Raw genomic sequence first — 20,303 nt, forward strand, 5'->3', positions numbered from 1 at the left:
AAAATGTGTTGATAGTGATTAAAAGAAGTTGATGGACTCTTATACGTATCCTTTTCTTTGGACAATTTACAGAGAATTTCTTTATTCTGTTCTCGTTTTAAGAACTGCGGTGATGTTTCTGAACTTGAGAACTTAATTATAACAATAAAAAACTTCGCACATGAATAAAACAAAAGTAAAGTACCGTGGGAAATGTTAAATCATCTAGTTAATACAAAACGTTCGTTAAAAAGTATAATCTGTCATTAAAATTTTTAATTTACAGGTCGAGCTCACGGCTCTGGATGGGAGAAAATGCAAACAAAAAACATCAACTTGAGCCAAGAACAAAAAAACAAAGACAATAGTGATATACAGGTAAATAAACAATTCTAATTCCCCTTTCTTCGTAGGAAACGTGAACAATAGCCTCTTATAAAAGCTCCTTTTAATTTTAATTAACCGTATCATATTAACTTTCGCTATCATTGTGGTTGATCCACTCATTAAAAATACAGGCAGCGACATCTATCTTGTCTTCTTCTTACTTAAACGTGCCACTCTAACTTAACTCCAGTCCTTCATTAAGTGCACGCTTATTCTAATAGATGGCGTTGTACTCAATAATGAAGAGTGTATAAAAAAGTTCTCTGTTTATGTTTTCACAGAAAATGGGACGCCAAGAACCTCAGGGGCTGTCAATCGATGGGTCAGTGCACGATCAGGCGGTATACTTGAACCAAGTCACGGCGCCGGCCATCGGTTCCACGTATTTCGGTCAGTATGCAATATGAAAATTAAATAACTAAACACACTTCACACGACGACCGATTCGTTGAATTTGTCTTTATTAGAACTTCGATTGATTTACATTAATTTCTTTTGAATTGAAATAAATCATGTTCTATATTGCTTTTCCTATAATTACATTTATACGTGACGTAAGTACTGATACTAACTCTTTCCACTAAGTAAACATCGTTTATACCATTCGCAATGGTCTCAAAGGTAGTTAAGTCGATTCCCAGGCAAGGTAAAAATGTCGAGTAAACCTATTAGGTTTTATCGTGTGATATTTTCTTGTAACTTGAATTTATTCCTGACATTCCCTTGAGTGCGATTACGTCCATGTTTATTGCAGGAGTTTCTTGTAACCCCGAGTAGAAGTTTACATAGTAAACGAGCTAGGAAATCCACCCATACAAACGAATTTGATCTTTATTCTCTACAATATACTGTTTAATATCACTTTTTTACTTTTATCATCCCCTAGAATATTATTTTTTATTTCATTAAACACAATCCTCGACCACATCCTATCATTTGAAACCGTCAAATTTTTTAGGTCCTAATTTGTTTTCAACAAAAAACGTGCAACAAGGATGCACGCAACAAGTCTGAAATTTATTCGTGTATGAGTGAGATGGAAGTATTGGAGTGTTGCGTCGTTTTCCATCTGCTCACGCGCAGTCAATATTTGGAAGTTTTAAGGTTTCTTTGTGACAAATGGATACTTAAGTTTTAAATAGATAATTCTACCTAGGTCTATAAAAGGGTAGAACTAAGCATAAGAAAAATTGCCTATTCGCACTAATTGCGATTCCCATCTTAGTTATAAATATTTAAAATATTTTATTCATTATTAAAAATGACATTATTATTAATCCTGTATATCCACTTTCTACTTATTTATATAGTACTTATATAATTATTTATACTGAAAAATAAAACAAAAAATAATCTAATCCACACTAAATCTACACTCATTCATAAGGCTTCTACCCAACACAGTGCAACGCACAGGCTGCGCAGGAGTTGACATTGAGTGGTGAACGCCGACAGACGTTGCCCACCGTGTGTGCGTGATCAGAAAACTTATCTCAGATCGAAATCACAGCCTCAATGAGCATACGTGTGTTCGGAACGGGAAAATAATTTGTTTAACCTGTTAATTTCAAGTTACGACTTATTTCTAACTTAGTTGCTTAAGTTATAGTGTTTTTTTTCAAATTGTAGAGTTCAGAAATTAGCCAATTTGAGTGTATCGTGATTGTGAATTTGTGAAAAGTGAAAATTAATCCTTTTGCCGTTTGCTTTTGTGTTTATTTTTCTGTGTTTACGTTTTTTGAAAATTTGCCAAACTGGATCCTAGAAGGCGTGGGATTTTGGGCTCACCCTCAAACTACGAGTACTATGAAAGTAAGTTAAGTAACAATTAAGTTGAACTTAAGCAATATTTCATGAAATATTGTATCTTACAAAATTTTACAGTTACTAAATGTTGCTACATATTTAAGTAAATAGAACTAGTTTAAGCGATACTTTAAGCATTAACCTATTTTACAAAGCGAGTCGCATCAAACACAGAGAGATAGTTTTCGAGAAAAACCCGACAAAACAAACATAACAACAAGCAGTTTTCTAACCTCAAAAGTAAGTTAAGTAAGCAATAATGATGTCAGGTGGAACCATCAACCAGAACAAGTTAGTAAACACATAATATACCTACACTCACGTGGATAACTTGCGTCAGTACGTAATCTATTTCATAGATGGCGTTGTTCTATATATTTTAGTACATTTTTTTTAAGTTAATATTTTTCTTATTTTGAATACCTAATGATGTTTTAGAAGCAAATAAATTAAAATTGAAATAAAAGACAGGATAAAAAGTTTAATAGTAGTTAAAAACCATTAACATCATGATTACACTGCAGTTTACGGTCGGTTTTATGAAGAAACTCTTAACCTCTCGTAATTATGTGTATGTAGGTAAATCAATTAGTTACTTATATTCGTTTTATTTACCAAACTAACACGGCATGAGTTAATGTAAATTCGTTACGGTTCGCCTAATAAATGATTACCAACTAATTACATATATTGCACACGCGTTTCTTAATTTTTCTTAAATGTAAGTTTAGTAAGATAAAGGATATCCCTTATGTATTTTCCCAAATATCTAATTTAAAAAAAGTAAAATATAGAGCTCGTAACAACGTGTTCGTAGTTACTTAACGGTTTCTTTCTAAATTTCCGCTGTGTGTAGGGACTAAAAGTAGTATTCTATGCAATACTAGGCACGTCAATGTGTAGAGTGTCGCCATTTCTAGGTACTTTACATAAGAGCGACAGAAAATTATTGATCTTTAGTGATTTCCATGGACCTATACTATACCAAAAGAAAATAAAATTTCGGTTCAACTGTTTTTTTACTCAAATTCGATCCAATCAAGTCTGATTCTTTTCATTTGAAAACCTAACCCTTTTTACCTCGCATTCATTGATGATTCAAGTTCTGTGTAAGTAAATTAAGTTGGAATTAAGTGAGATCGCGTGTGTTTAAGTGAGGTCGAGGATAACTTGTGCGCGCACGATGCATGCGATCCTTTGTTGGGCTTAAGTAGACCTCAGGTAACTTTGTTATGTGTGGTCTAAGTTAGAGACTGAAGCGATTTTGTTTATATGTCGGTTGGTTTAGTATTTAAAACGGAGTTTATGATGACATAATATTATCGACGTAGCTAGTATCTGAAACAGAACTGTATTGCTAGTTTCTTAAAACAACAATATTTTTTATCGTTTATTAGAGTTTAGATCATTATTCATTTCAAATAAAGCGCTAGCTAAAATTTAATGGTTGTTTAATTAACAAATTCTACCAAATAAGCGAATTAATTGGTTTTTTTTTTATCTTGTTAGAGTTAAAACAGCAATTAATTTGCTTAAATCAATACATGACTGACGAATTGGTCACCCAACATTAAAAGATAAAAAGGAGAACCCCAATTCAGGTAATACAACTAAAATCTTCTCCTATGTCTGAACCAAGAAAACTCCTGATTCAACCAAACGCGAGATAATGGCGCGCAAACATACACACGTGCAGGTCAAAGTGAGAACCTCCTTTTTTGAAGTCGGTTAAAAGCACCATTCCCTTTTCACTTAGACCACAAACCTAAATATGGTATTTATATCGAAATAGCTCTCATTGAGTCTGTCTGTGGCATGGATTCTTTATTTTTACCATCATTACAACGTGCTACAAATGGAGGAAAGTAATGGGGGCTCCTACCTTATAATTTCCATAAAATTTAATGGTGAAATAAAGAAACAAGCGCGAGTGTAGGCAGACATGGTAAATGTTTTGATTTTCTTGTCAATGTAACATGTAAAGATGAGGGATATTCATTTTCATGGGGTATTTATGACGATTTAACAACTAGCTTGTGTTGTGAAAATAATTTTTGCTATAGATATTTTTATAGTAACTTGCATTATTATTGTAATGATACTTCTCTATATGCATTCTTTTTTATATTTCAGTTTAGGCAAACATATGTTGTATAACTTCGTGGGCTTGATTTTTCACGACATTTCCATTACTAATCTGTGACGCACTCGTTTTTTATAACATTATGTATTATTACGTTTAAATTAACCCAATAATTCAGAAAATTTCAATTTCGATTACAAAAGACACCTTAAAAGGCGAAGACAAGATCAAATCCAAACACAAAATAAATGAAAAATTCAATTCAAAATTATAGGTACTCATTAACAGAAGTTTTGTTATACTTAAAGAAGTTTTATCCTTATACAGTACCTCGGCTATTCTCAAATGGTCATGTGCCCAAAAACGTCAAATAACACACATACCCAGTGCCATAAAGACATTAAAACACCCACACTGGTATAAAAACATTATATTATAATATAATTTCAACCTTATTTAATTGACCCAAATATGGTAACTGGACTAATACCAAGTAATATGTTTGTAACGTAATTATTTCCGCAATCAAACACACTTCCTCGTTCTTAAGTTTGTTTAATTTGTAAGTAGATACTTAAGCAAAAAATATTTTATCATATCTAATTGATTAGTGCCTTTTGGATCGCTATTGATGGTAACACCCCACCTAATTTAAAAATGTGAAGTAAATACTCGACGTGTATTGCTTGATTTTTTTATAATTTCAGCGTTAATATGAAGTTGAAACTATTTATTTCTGACATTCTGATATCAAATCTAACATTCCATCTACCCCTTTCACTAAAACAACTAACAATTACGTTAATGACCACTACACCGACCACCCATAACTTATTGCTTAACTTTAGCCAAAATTTGCCTAGTTACTGCCACATAGTAATTAATTACAACCCATAATATCAATTAACAAATAAAATATATTCCTTACAAGTGTGTCAATTACTACCATTGCGTATTTCGCGATTATTTTATTGATCAAAACATATAACATATTACACAAGAACAAAGTTAAATGTAGGTTAATGTGATTAGCGCTGTAAATAAATAATTAAGAAAATCAATTATCAAATATAAAGTTAGTCATAAAATTATAAAAGATAATTAAATACAAGTTTATTACCTAAGCTTCATGTGAAATACGATCATTCAGCGAAATCTTGTCTATAAGACTTGCTCAATGCCAACGCCAATTAATCAAAAAAATAAACGTGATATAAATTCGAATACTGGAATATTAGTCTCGAGACTATGTTTTCGTAGACTGTGATCCCTAAGACGCCTACAAAACATGGGGATTACGACACAAATCCTTAATTTTAAAGTATTTGTTGAGCAGTAGATGACTTCCAGACGTAATAAATCTCCAGTAGGTGATAAAGGAAGGAGTGTCCTCCACCATAAGCTAGACACCATCCTAGACTTTCCATAAATATTTTCCAATTGTAAAGATCCCTGATCCATATACATAGGTACCTTTACTATCAATATTTACACTGAACTTAGGAATCGAATGTAGAAAACTTATGACCTCCGATACGGATTAAACTTTAAAAACATTACTTTCGCAAACTCCACTTAATCTTAAACAATCTATCATAACAGCTAACTGTTATTTATGTAGTTAAAATTAACTACACGTTATAAGTTAACGTATTAACTGCTAGTTAAAATAATTGATACGTGTTTGGACACCTTGAGGTAATGTTATGATTAGTGGCCTGACATTTTAGAGCTAAAATATCAGATAGAATGTGAATGAAAGAAAAAGTGGGAGAATGGCGTCACATAGACAAGTTTGTAGTTTTCTTTTTTGATGAACTTAATGAGAAATTATAGGTCCGGTGTTATTAATTGAGCTGTGCTAAAGTTTAACTTTGTTATGTTAGTAATTATGTAGCAACAAATGTTAGGTTGTATCAGCAGATGTAGTTATAAGATCTTTATGTGTAATTTTAGCTACAGAAAAGGTAGATAAGACAGCATTTACGGTATAGTTTTTTTATGGTATAAGCCGGTAAACGAGCAGACAGATCACCTAATCGCCCCTGGACACCCGAAACACCAGAGGCGTTATAAGTACGTTGCCGGCCTTTTGGGGGTTAGGAATTTAAGGGTTGTTGGGAGATTAGGAAGGGGGTAATTGGACCTCTGGTAACCTCACTCACACAACAAAACACAACGCAAGCGTTGTTTCACGTCGGTTTTCTGTGAAACCGTGGTATCACTCCGGTCGAGCCGATCCATTCGTGCCGAAACATGGCTCTCCCACACTTAATGTTAATATCTTTACTTATAATATATAATTCAATTCTATAATAAAAAAACATTATTCAGAAGCTTGCCAAAATGTTTGCCCAAACTCAGTACCAAACCTGAAACTTGTTGTACTAACCAACAAGGTCAATATAAATCGTTTAGCATTCAAATTGACACAATTAATCCTACTTGACAGATGTAACTAGTATTTAACGTCAGTTATTGTGTGGGCGTAACCAGATTAACTTGTTAACAGATCAAAGGAACCGCGTTTAGGAAGAGTTACACTTACCAGAGACGGATTGCACACTGCAAGTTATTGAAATGAACCTCTTAACTCTAATTTCTTCCATAATATCTATAAATGATTAAAATATTTGAATGAGTTTAAATCTTTAAATTATACTCCTTTATTACATGCCGTAATCAAGTATCTAAAGACATAAAACGTTTTTTAGAAAAAGGGAATCGCCTTAAAGTCCCTCAGTCTAAAAAAATAGAGGGGCCTCCATTTTTTAATTCTAGTCATTTACCTAAAACCTTCTCCTAAATCTGAAAAATACCATACTGTAAACCGCATAAACTTACAGGTCAAACTGAGAACCTCCTTTTTTTGAAGTTGGTTAAAGATCAGACTCTTAACTTATGTGAAGATTTTCACTGGTTAACAATTTTCACTTTTAAAGCCCGCGTCCACACTCAGATCTACCAGCACAAAAGATTTGAAGCAAATCCGTCCCTGATTAATTCTTAACTGCAAAGGTAACAAGTTAACTGTCCACCCACACACGTACAGTTAAGTAGTGCAAGTGTTAATTGTGACAGATGTAGCGATCGTTATCTGTGTTCGATATTGGGATAAAAAATATTTTTGGCATGCTAATATGTGGTTGTGACATGACAGGTTTTATTTTGATTCATTTTGCAATCTCGTCAAGTATTGTCAATTACTTTCAAAAAGTCTTACAGAGAATAATGATTTTTTTGTATATGTTACGGTAAATCTGATTAATTGAAAATTATTAATAATTTTTCAGAATTATTAATAATAACCACCCATTTTAGTAAATGTGAATAATCGGTCGAAATTTATTACTTTTAGTAGTGATTATTAATAATTCAATAAAATTAATATAAACCCAATGATTTTTGACCAGCATGTATTTATTTATAATATTAAACACTGTCTTACGATTATATTATTTAGAGATCACACAAACAAGGTTACTAGGACTTGCTTTAAACCGAAAGGACAACAAATTTACATATTCTGAACTTGAATATGAAATAGTGCCTTCTAGGGCACATTTATCTGGGCTCGCTATCATTGCAGCGGCAGCCACAGCGTCCTCACCTACCGCCTGACAAGGTGCTTACCGGACATGGGAGTTTGGGTAGGTTACTGTTTCTGATTAGGCGGGAGGAAAAGCACTGCGAGGACAGCCTGGAGGACACGGTGGAGTACGTGCGGTGTGCCGCCGTGTCCTCAGGGATGTGGTCGGCGACGGCAACCTCTCGCGCCCGGCATTGGTTCAGGCCCGGGCGTCGGGGATCGCAGGACGATCTTCGGTCATCGTAAATGCGGGTCTGCGGACAGCGAGTAGGGGTAGCTCGCCGCCCGACCAGAACCACCCGTGCGTGCACGGCGTCGAGTTCTGCACGCGCCTCAAAGAGCCATCAGATCACCACAGATGGGGCCCAGTAGGGCTGATGCCTGAACCCGAGCTGCGGACTACCTAGCGGGTTTACCGGGGCTCCGGCTCGAAAAGCAGGAGTAGGAACGGGGTGGTTTTTAGTTAGTAAAAGTCTGACACTCCCTCTCGCCTCGCCAAAAAGGGCACATTTATCATAAAATTAACAATAAAATTCTTTTAAAAATCTAATCTACCATCAAACATATGCAAAAAAGTCTATCGTGGTACATAAAATTGTAACAAAAATAAAATTAAACAATTATTGTTTCATTAACAAAATCAACACGAATCCTAAAAGCAATCATCAATAATCATATTTATTTTGCCTGTAAATCTTCTGTAGCACCTATAAATGCAATCAAATTAATTTTTTTAAAGTATTATCATAGAATTCAACAAATATTTGTTGTGTACGTACAATATATTGCCTTTTAAATTGAAATAAAAATAACATCTTGGCCATTTATTACATTTATCACTACTAGGGTAAAATTATTAATAATAAGCGACAAATGTGATTAATTTATCACTTTTACCTCGAGTTTCGGTAATTATTAATAATAGTAGATAATTATTATTAATTTTCAATTATTCACTATTACCGTAACATATATATGTAATACAAAGCCCAATACTTTGTATCATTGACTACTACTATCTTACTCAGTGTAAATTGCAAATTTGTTCATTCCCATTTTTACCCGACTGCCAAGGAAGGGTTATGTTTTAAAACATTTTCCTATAAACTTATGGTTTGGCAAAATAAAAATAGGCACCTGACTTACGTACTAGTCAGTGGTCTCATTGTTTTCGATACAAATAGTTACTAAGGAATAGTTTAAGTAATTATTAAATGCCTCTGAGTAGAAGGCAGTAATTAAGATATCAGCATGATAAATAATATAAATGCACACACCTATGACCTAATACAAGCACTTACAAACACATTGCAAACTAAAACATCTACCAAATAAAAATTAAAATCAATATCCAAACCACACTACTCTCCAAAACACACACTATCTTCAGGCCATCAGCCATTAATCCGAAGGTTACATTCAAACACCCTAATCTTCATTTTAAATACTAATATTAAAATTGCATGACCGAAAACCATAATCGGTTACTCGGACTAAGATAACCGAAACACATAATTAACTTAACCACGCTTAACTGCTAAATATAACATAACATTTAACCAATTAGGTCACATGGTTATTATTATGTTGAAATGTTATGTCTGTATGTATGTGTATATGTGTGTCTAATAATGTTATAATCGTATGTTACGATCGGGTAAGGTAACCTTGTAACTGTGATGTATTGAGGACCTTTAGTTTTATGGTTCAACGGTGAAGCTATTTAACACCTTTCTTAAGTTATTATTTCAATAGAACTTATCTATATAACTTACTTTAGTTAACTGGGTTTAAACAATGTGTTGAATAACTAAATTTCCATTTAACTATGAAACAAGACAGCAACAATTGCAATGTTAATTTTAGGAGACGTACAAACATCCAGATTTCCAAACAAACTTTTCCATTTATAATATTAGTGCGACTAGTTTGATATCTATTGGTACTCAAATTCAACTCTAAATTAAAATAAAACACCATAAGTTGTCATGCTAAAAAGTAGTTAACATTCTCTTCTCAACACATAACTTAGATAGTTATGTGACATTAAGTTTAAAGACACACACCAACATACTATGTTACAGATACAAGTACCTATGACTATGAGTGTGTACCTAGTTACAGGAATGTCTCGCAAAAACTCCCTGACTCCTCACATTCAGTGTCCATTCAACTTCAACCGTCGCTCTATAATGAACTTTCTAATGATAGGGCCACGAAACCAGCGAGTCTATTGGAACTAATCATTTATTACATGCGATTAGCATTATATAACTTATTTACCATAATATTACCAAAGTAAATAGAGTTTGCGTAATACTTTTATGGTGTTTTCTATTTTTTCAATTCTAAGGTCCATTATCTAAAATTCTAAATCAATAAAATACTTTGATGTACTGAAAAATCCCATTCCACGCCTCTTCTCTAAACACAGGAATCAAACTATTTATACCTTTAAACATAACAAGTTACCATATCACCAGAAGCTGATTTTGATTTAGATTTCTAGGTGGCCAAATAAAACTGATAACTTTTGGCGAGACACATGTGACAGATGACAGAAATCGCACATAGACGATCGACGATTAAAATCAACGGATGACGTCATAAATCCTACATCGCACATATGAAGTTTAAATGCGAATAAACATGGATAGAAAATCCCAACACACAATAGTTGAGCAGAAAGCAGGCCAGACATGATCACCTCGCGGCGGGGATCCTCCTTTTTTAGGGAACTTTACTCTCTGTTCCCTAAAAACTGATAAAAAACCATACAAAAAGTGCATACTAGTTACAAAAAGACTACCACATAAATGTTTTTAAGACACATTACTACACAGAAAACTTACCTACAACACTAACTATAAAAAAAAACAGCCAGCAATTCCAATATCCAATACTACCTACAATTATTATATTCATAAACCAAAAAACAAAACACGCTCGCCCCGCTTGCTTCCTAGCCTCAAGCGTTGGGTGTGTGCACAGGTGCCAAGCTTCCGTTCCCAGTCCTTGATATTTTGCACCCCCTGTGTCCATCCCCCCTCTGTGGACCCTGGCCGAGGCAGGTGGACGCCAACTGACGAATGGGTATTAGCAATAATGGCATTTGAACATCATGTGATGGGGTGCGCCTCGTTTCAGCTGCTTTAGATTGTGGTGTAGACGAAATTATGATGCGTAGTTGGTTAATGAGAAACTTATATTGTGTGTTAAAAAGTTTGAAAAGCCACTCATGATAAATAGGAATATTCAATAGCAAGGTTTGGTAAACGAAATAATAAATCATAGGTAGTTAACCTATGAACCTCTATGTTAAGTTTAAAATTGTGATTGCTATGTGAAAATCTGTTTTTAAATCCTGTGTCTATAAAAGTTTAATTAGGATATTTGAAAATTCCTATAAAAGCCTAGAAATCTTTCAAAATAACAATCACGTGTTTCACTGAATCACACAGGGCCGAAAGCACGACTTGAATATTATGGAATGTAAAATATCTAAAACTACTTAAACTTATAATATTTATAATAATATAACCTAGTCATGCTGTACATTCAATACAACATTAATATTACATAAGCTACCATAATCATTGTAATACAATTTACTCATAGAAAGTTGGTTTAATCTAAGAAATATTGAGTAACAACTTAATTTTAGCAAATATCCAAGTCATCATATTCGGGAAAGCTGAAGGAACAAGTCATTATACATAATGAGTCAATTTAATTTGGTTATTACTGCTTATGAAATAAAGGTTGATTTGGTTATACCATAGTGATCTTGATTTTCTATACATATGTACCCGTAAATTCTTCTAATAATACTCAAAATTACGTTCTTCTGTAATTCATTAATTCAAACTGAACTTTAACTATTCTTTAGTAACGATTTTGTTCCGAAAACAATTGGTAAGAACTGGATTAAGTAACCAATAAATGACTCAGGGTACAGCACCTAAACATAAGATTAAATTTTTCGATAGTGGTCAGATTGCCCACTCAAGATTTGCCCAATATATGGCAATAGATTCACATTAGAATGGCTCCTATTACATGGGACTAATAAAACAAGATATTGAATATATTCATATGCACCTTGGTTCGTCCTCTCGGGATTATAAAACGTGATGTTCTGTTTTTGTAAAGATCTTAGTACTCCTATTGTTTCTAACAAACCACATGGGATATAGATATCTCTATCTATATGTTTGTATGTAGATTATAACCTCAATACACAAGGTAACAAGTCCATAGGTCACGCAACCGAAGCCAGGGGCGATCACTAGTCACATATTAATACTAATAACTATTATAGTAATTGCGGGCTGAATAACGTTTCAATTGATGATCTTGCGCAAGTTACGTACTACGTACGGTTAGTCAAAGTATTTGGTGATACAGGTGTATTTTCTATAGGTAAAGATTGATTCAGTACAGATATAATACATTTTTTTTTACGTAAAAAACGTTGCCCCACTGTAGAATTGTCTCCTGTGTCATGGGTGCGTTTACAAACATGTTCACATACACATGTATACCTATTGTTATACTTATTTTTTTATTGTGATTTTCCACCAGAGATGTGATATATGTTACGTGTAATGGCTAAACTGTAAAACTATAGGACCGTTTCAACTGATACTAAGCTACGTAGCTGTACGAGCTGTACGAGTATGTAGCTTTACTAGTAAGTAAGATGTGCTATGAAGATGCCGTCGCAAAGTAATAGTTCTGTTATTGTCTCTATACTGAATAAGTCTTTATTTTCAAACTTGTGTACCAAATGACTTCACTGACTGTACATGTGTCCACGCTAATCATACAGGTTAAGGCGATTATATTTGAGTGAGAAATCATTTCGTAATGACGTAGACAGGTGAATTTCATTGCAAAGATTGTTAGTAATGAGATTAATATAAAAATTGCAGTGTTTATTAGCATAGTATTATTTAATTAACTTTTGTTTGTATGTAAGTATTCTTGTAGTAAGTAGTCTAGTATTGTGTTAATATAACAAGTAGGTAGGTAGGAATTATAGTTGAGGTTAAAAATCAATTGGCGTTCGTTAGTCTTACTAAAACTCGAAAACGGCTTTGAGAGCGATTTAGATCATTTTTATCTTGAATTATTTTTGGAAGTCCAGGGATGGTTTAAAAGGTAAGAAAAATAAAATTTGAGGCGGTCCGGAGTTTGCCGGATCAACTAGTAATGTTATAAAAATGCAGTCCGCATTCCCAATTAAAAGTAAAAACCAGTAATATAACATTTCTAAATCACAGAAAAAGTTGAAACATGTATCAAAAACCAGATATATATGTAATGTGTCTCGTTATCTCCCACATTAGCATATCCCTATCAATCTAGTTTCTAGACTTCTAAACTTGTCGCAAAAACTCTTCCATTCATTTCTTCACACAGTTTTACACAAATCATTTCTCTGCTCGTTCCAGTTTCGTTTCGTATAAAAAACTTAACAAACAGATATTACGCTACATACAGGAGCCTCATAAAGTGTTATGTCTCTATTGATTTGGTCAGTGGTCCTCAAGTTTAGTTACATTGTAACTTTAAAAATCAGTCTACAGATTTCTTCACATTGACCATAGTGTAATATTATGTCTAGTTTTACATTAAATCGTGTAGATTATAATACCATAAAGTGGTCAAAATATATAAATTCAATAAAATAAATTTTGACTGCACAGTTGACGCACCGGCTAGATAACCGGTTGCCTCGTAACGTCTAGCGAGTTCGATTCTGGGTGGGTCTGGGTGTCATGTGAATGTAAACCTATATGTTTGTACACGCATCCACGACATAGGAGAAACTATCAAAAAGAAAACTTAAACGTGTTCTAATCAAAAGCCTAGAAACTATCTTCTGAACCAAACAAACTAACCCTAAACTTATTTTTTGACCATCTATTTACAAAGAAACAATATCAGAAACTTTGAGAACCACAGCCCAAGACCGGTAAAGGCTAGTTAACAAGCTCGCACGTTCCAGATAATGCGCAGATACAGTGATTTCTCGCGACTTCACCTCGCGCCCGTATACAGTAGCTACCAGGTGCCTCCATACCAGACTGTCCTGATTACAGTGTACAGTGAAACATGGGCCAGAATTCTCTCAAGACCTAACCTAAGCTAGACCAGGCTACATTTGCAAATTACACTAACATTTCAGTAGTTATGCCTCGTATTCCATTTAGTATCTATCGCAATAAATCTAATCCAAATATAGACTGTGTTGCTACTAAAATTATAATCGGAATTTAGTGGGAATTTGAAAGTGTGTTTGTTTGTTTGTAAACAAAATACAAGAAATAAACTATTGGATGGTTTTTCAGTAGTTTTGTGTGTGATTGTGTATAGTATAAAATATATTACACTGGTTATAATATGTGCTTTTAGAAAAATAGAAGCCTAAAATAGCATTAATAGAACCACTCAAAATCTCAAACAAACTCCAGAGCAAAATCTAGTTTCTAAAATTCTTAATCACTTCAACTACGAAATTGAAACCATAATCTTATGAATGTTTATTTGCATATCTGGACTAGTGATTACAAGCTGATTGCATGTATAAGCTAAATATAAGTGCTAAATTCACAAACCCAAAGTTAGTGAGAGAGCCATGCCAGCCGGTACCAATAGGCCGGCTCGATCGGAATGATACCACGGCTTCTCAGAAAAATGACGTGTAACCACGCTTGCGTTGTCTAAGTGAGGTTACCGGACGTCCAATTACCCCTTTCCCAATCTTCCCAAGTCCTCGAGTGTCCATGGGCGGCGGCGATTGCTTATCATCAGATGATACGTCAGCCGATTTACCGGCTTATACCGTAAAAAAAGACCCAGCATCTCGTTATTTGACTCGTAGACTAAGGTTGAGTTTAAGTTCTATTCTAAATCAAGAAAAAAATTGTTCTCCTTCTTTAATGCATAAAAAATTTCCAAGCCGTAATCGTAACACCACCACACAATACATAATCTGCAGGATAATTTTATAATCGTCTACTAGGAAATCTAAGAACGTGCTCCTATACGATGATAGGAAGTTTTTGTCCTGCATTCTTACACCGCGGTCGTAAGCGGAGCGTCACGCTCCGTCGAGCGTGGCGTGGCGTAACGTGTGGTGAAGTAATAGCTCGCGTGTTGAGATTGGGACTTGCTCACTTGCCTTCAATATTGATAACAATGTGTCTAATGTAACTTGTTTCTTACTTTGTCATTAGGAAGTAACATATAATAACGGAAAAGCAATTTGAGTGAAAGAACGGAAAGCATCAGCTAGCGGCTGAGTTTAGTTTACTCAAGTCTGGTTTTCTGGTAATCTCTACCAGCCAAGCTTTTTCACTGAAAAAGTCTTGTGATTTACAAACTGTCTTTCTTAATATCAAAGCGGCAATGTTTTCAGAATCTTTACAGTTCAGACATTTCAAAATATTGAAGGCAAACCGTACGGATCAACAACTGTAACGTTGTTTCTTAGATGATCTTCCTTGTTTTGTAATTTAGTAATTATTTCATTGACTTCACTCTGAACTTGATTTTATCTAACATCAAATAAAAGTAAGTAATCTAAAGTGGTCTTAGTAATTAAAGCGAACTGGTAAGTTAATCCAGACCCGTTTTAATCAGTTGAACGTGTGTCTCATACATATTATAACTTGTAAGGTACGCAATGTGCATCGGTCTGTAAAGAAACTAGAAATGATGAAGAAATAGTTTCCTACACATCCCGGTGACGTGAATAATTACAGAATAAAAAGTACGCTCACTTGATTACTGAGATTATAATGGTTGGGTAACCCGCCTGTTTATACAATAGTCGTTTGTTTGACCACTCATCGCTTCCTAGTCAGCGAATTAATCTACTCTATCTACTTACTAAACTCTTTTTAAGAGTTACCTAGATTCATCTGAGTGTCAGTATCTAATATAGAGCAGCTGTCATCTGGTCTTCACGCCTCGTTAAATTATCAGTGATACATTCTTTCTTTTTTTGAGGTCTGAATAACCGTGTCGATTGTCAGAGACAGTCCTTTATGAAATACGGGCTTAAATCATTGCCTTTCCGAACACAAATGATACGTAATTATATTAAAAATCATTGGCATTAGTCGCTCGCAATACATTATTCGAAATCCGGTGAATTAGCTTCTATGCCGACTGTGTAAGACATCGGCCCCGGCGCCAAGCATGCGAATTTATGCCATTAAGTTTTGCCAGTCACGCCTTTCATTGTCAATTCTTTTAAAACGAAATTAACGATGTTTACTTCTATTTTAACGGGATATTGTGGACGTTGTCCTCATGAGAGCTTTTTTTTTAATACCGTTTTATGAGCTAATCAGTCAGTTAGAGCCTAATTAGTGATAGCTAATGGTACAATACAAAGCCTTCAATTACTTTTCTGGATTGTGCAAAGTATGGAAAATTGCGGTATTTTTTAGTTTCCTTTGTCACATGAATGGGTTAACAAGAATTTAAACAATTGTTCTGTTACTGTACTTTGTGTAACAATGCAATGTTTTGTCAGTATTCGGAAACTTTAATACATAAGTCGCCACTTAGCTTAGTTAAGTTCTACAGGTACTAAAGTAGTAAGATAACCTTATATTATAGTTATTTGTTCCTCTGATCTGTAAGAGTTTATATCTTATTCATAGAAAATAACCCTATTTTAAGGGGGAAATCATTTAATAACTTCTCCTGCCTTGAGCAAGGCGAGAGGAGTGTCAGACTCTAACTGACTAAAATCCATCCTGTTTCACTCCTGCTTTTCGAGCCGGAGCCTCAGTAAAACTCGCTAGGTGCTTAGTCCGCAGCTCCAGATCAGGCATCAGCCCTACTAGGCCCCATCGGTAAAAAATAACCCTTGTAATCCATAAAGAAATGGTACAGGTGTACATTATTAATTACTAAACTAGGCAATTTATTAAAAAGTGATGTATCAGGTTCATAAATGAGAACTTAGCTTAAGGCAGGTTTAAGATTGGTAGCCCATGGCTCTGCCACACCGGATGGTATGCAGGTGCGTTCCCATCCTAAATATGAATCTGCCATTTTTTGCTTTAGTTATTATATATTAAGTTCCAAAAGAATTGCCCTTTTTGGATATACATTCTAGAATCATAATAAAATTTTAGGTAAGGTTCACGAGGGTCTTTATATTTATAACCAGTAACCACAGTAAAATTATAAATGTGAAAATAAGTTTTGTTTGCATGTTTGCCCGCCAATTACGCTGAAGCTACAGATTTTTAATGAAATTTAGTATTCAGAAAGGGTATGACTTGAGTTGGGTGATAAGATACGTTTTATCGCACGGGAACCGGCGAAACCGCTGGCAGAAATTACAAAAGGGTAGGAAGCGAAGGTAAAACTGATGTTGCAAATCTATTGAAAGGCGACTCCGTATTACAATAAAACCTTAAACAGATCAATCCAACTTCAGGGATCATGCAATTATGCTATCACCTCTACATATCTACTAGCAAAAGAAGCTATCTATTACAATTTCCTTCACACGACACATACCCATCAATTAAAATCACATAGGTACAGCCCTGTACCACAGAACACCATACAATTAATTCCCTAGCTAACAACGTACAATTTCCCCATAGTATCTGCCATGGATTCCCATATACCTCAGGTTCATCAGCCTAAGCTTTTTCCCCCTAGCGTCTTGGACCATGGCCGGCGGTAGACCATAGCACATTAGATGGAGCAGCCATGCGCGACCCTCGGTAGCGCACCATTGTGATGTAGAACTAGGAAATGTGTAGAATAGACTCTGTGTAGGTTTTCGAAGAAGAGTATTTTGGTATTCCAAGAATTGTATTGTGAACCTGATTGGAAAAGTGTAAGTAACCTATGGAGTTTCTTGCTCGTTCTTCTCTATAGGAATCTACACTTTGGAACGAGCAAATAGCTTCACTAGAGGACTGACCGACAGACAGATTTTTTTTATTTTATTCATTTTGCTTTAACGTTTAAAAGTGAACTATTTAAAATAAATTAAACAATTTTAACTTTGACTTAGGAAAGTCTCGTGTTTGAGATATTTATCCTACAATTATTTGTATGTGACAGGCATAGCTCTATCTCTATAAATATGATCAAGTAATAAAAATCAGAAAATATTAGAAACTTTTCTCAATTCGGGTAGTGAAGCATTTAATTGTTTCATATTCCAACAACCTATTTCGATATCATAGAAATAACAATTTTACTTGTGACTTATTAGTCGTACCTGCGAATCATCCAAACAGCACCAGTAAGACATTTTAGGTCAAAAAGTAACATTTGCGATCGAATAAAATCATTAGTACTAACTAGTTAGGCTTGTAGTATTTCTATTAACAATCTCAATCTCTCGCAACCTGTTAAACCATTATCTAATGCCGTCTTATCTGTATCACTAACAGGAGTTAAAAGATAACTTAAACTGGATGCAGGCGTTTCATTAACACCGACCAACATGTAGAAAGGACTGCTGTCTAACCAGAATCTGACTTGGGATTAATTTAACGTAGAATAATTAAAATGCCTGGAAAATGTATTAATTACTGCTTGAATAAACACAGAAACTATGCCACTTCTATAAAACAAGGTGTGTTACTAAGTAATACAAGAAATCAAAATATTCTATCTTACCTAATAATATGAATCGACACTGTAAAAAGTGATGCAAAGCTCCATGAGTTTTTTCTTTTACCATATTTAAAATTATTCAAAAACATTATAAATTCTATACAACCAGTGCATTTATACAACCTCTTTTTCTATATTAAAATTTATAAGGCATTGAATTTCTATACAGCCAGTGTTACTGTAAAACCTCTTTACGTTCTTACTTGCTGTCATCTAAATAAAATATTCAATTTCAATTAATAGGATAGTTATGTGTATGTTCCGATTGATTTCTTTCATCCATTACAATACATTATACAGTAACACACATAAAATTAATTACACTCAACGGGATGTCTTCACAGCTAAGAAATTAAATCGTTTACGTCAAACTGGTTACAACCGCTTTCAATTCATTTTCCAATATGGCAGCGGTGACATTGCAAGATGATTTTCTCGAATCATTCCTGTGTACATAACTGGCTGTCAAGCAATAAATTAAAAAGAAATTGTATGTCATCTTATTGTACGGCATTCTTATATTTAATTATGCTTCTATTCAATGCAAATAAATAAATATTTCTCGATACAACGAAGACTAAATAATGTAATAACGTAAAAAGTTTAAAATTAAAATAACACTTAATTATTTTTATGTTTGATTAAATTTATGAGGTCGTAAAAATGTACGTCACGTTGTTTTTATGTAATTTAAATTAGATCGAAATGCAAAATAGTTACCTACAAATTCTAATGGTTAATAAAATTTGTAGGTTTATGTATTTGATGAATCTTAATTAACATTTTATATAGAAATAAAACGTTAGTTTGTTTGGATTTTACTCATATAACATTTACAAAGCTTTTATTTCACATTTTTTATATAAAAGAGCTAGGTATACCTAAAAGCACTGTTCATATACGGTACCTTAATAGATTCGTAGTACAAATAAGGAAAAATCCTTCTACCTACCTAAAGATACAGTTTCACATCTTACATTACTATTCATTTTCCACACCCACTGAAACTAAGTCAACAGCCAAAAATGACGAAAGTCCCTCCTCAATCCATCATACTCAATTAGCACCTTTAAAAGCCTTCACATACAAATAAATATTTACCCAAGAACAAGAATGGTACGTGTGTTTGTTCATAAAGTCCGATCTATATTCTTTGTAGGTCTATGCTACTTGAGACTACGAAAGCGAATCTCGATCCCCCAATGTACGCAAGTGGCAACCGCAACGCGTTCAGTATATTTCGTGCGCTTGCGCTCCTCTGTGCTCTACCGAACCCCGCGAACTTTACGAAAATGTTTATTTTATAATTTATCTTCGATTTATTTAATTTCGAATTGTGTGTGTCTGTTTGTGCTGTGCTGTGTTGTGATAATAAGGTTTAATTTGGATTCGTTGTTTTAGTCTAAAAAAAATGTAGTCAGTGTTTTATTTTTTATTAATTGTTCTATTTTTGGTTTCAATTCAATTCAAATAGTGTTAGGCATTTAAAAAAAAAAACAAAATTAGAAAAACAAAGACATTATTAGAAAAATGTGACACCTGTGTTCTAAATTTAAAATGGAATTCCAATTTAAAAACACATAAACGCGTAAAATCTATGCGGCCAGCTTCATTATTCTAAATCAATATTTTTCTAAGGCTTCCTAATTTTTTTCTACATTTTTACAAGATTTGCTTAAAAAACAGATATTCAAATAAGTAATTAGCTGTCTACACATGTACCTAGGTACCGTTCCTTCGTTCTACTCAGTAGAGCAAACAAAACGTTGCGTTTTGTTTGGTCAAATC

General features: G+C 33.9%; 1 protein-coding gene across 2 annotated transcripts in view; it reads left to right on the forward strand.

Annotated features, from left to right (window-relative positions):
* Positions 1 to 227: 227 nt before the first annotated feature.
* Positions 228 to 20,303, forward strand: part of LOC118267492 (PHD finger protein rhinoceros) — a 60,388-nt gene continuing 40,312 nt past the window's right edge. Inside the window, exons 1-2 of one of the 2 annotated variants that reach the window (XM_050694135.1) lie at positions 228 to 357; positions 648 to 756. In XM_050694135.1, coding sequence (XP_050550092.1) covers positions 295 to 357; positions 648 to 756 — 172 coding nt within the window. In that variant the 5' untranslated portion in view covers positions 228 to 294. Of the gene's footprint in view, positions 358 to 647; positions 757 to 19,751; positions 19,892 to 20,303 lie in introns of those variants that run through there. The other variant, XM_035581517.2, reaches the window with a different exon arrangement.

This window comes from Spodoptera frugiperda, chromosome 6 (assembly GCF_023101765.2).
Source record: "Spodoptera frugiperda isolate SF20-4 chromosome 6, AGI-APGP_CSIRO_Sfru_2.0, whole genome shotgun sequence".
Lineage (NCBI taxonomy): Eukaryota > Metazoa > Arthropoda > Insecta > Lepidoptera > Noctuidae > Spodoptera > Spodoptera frugiperda.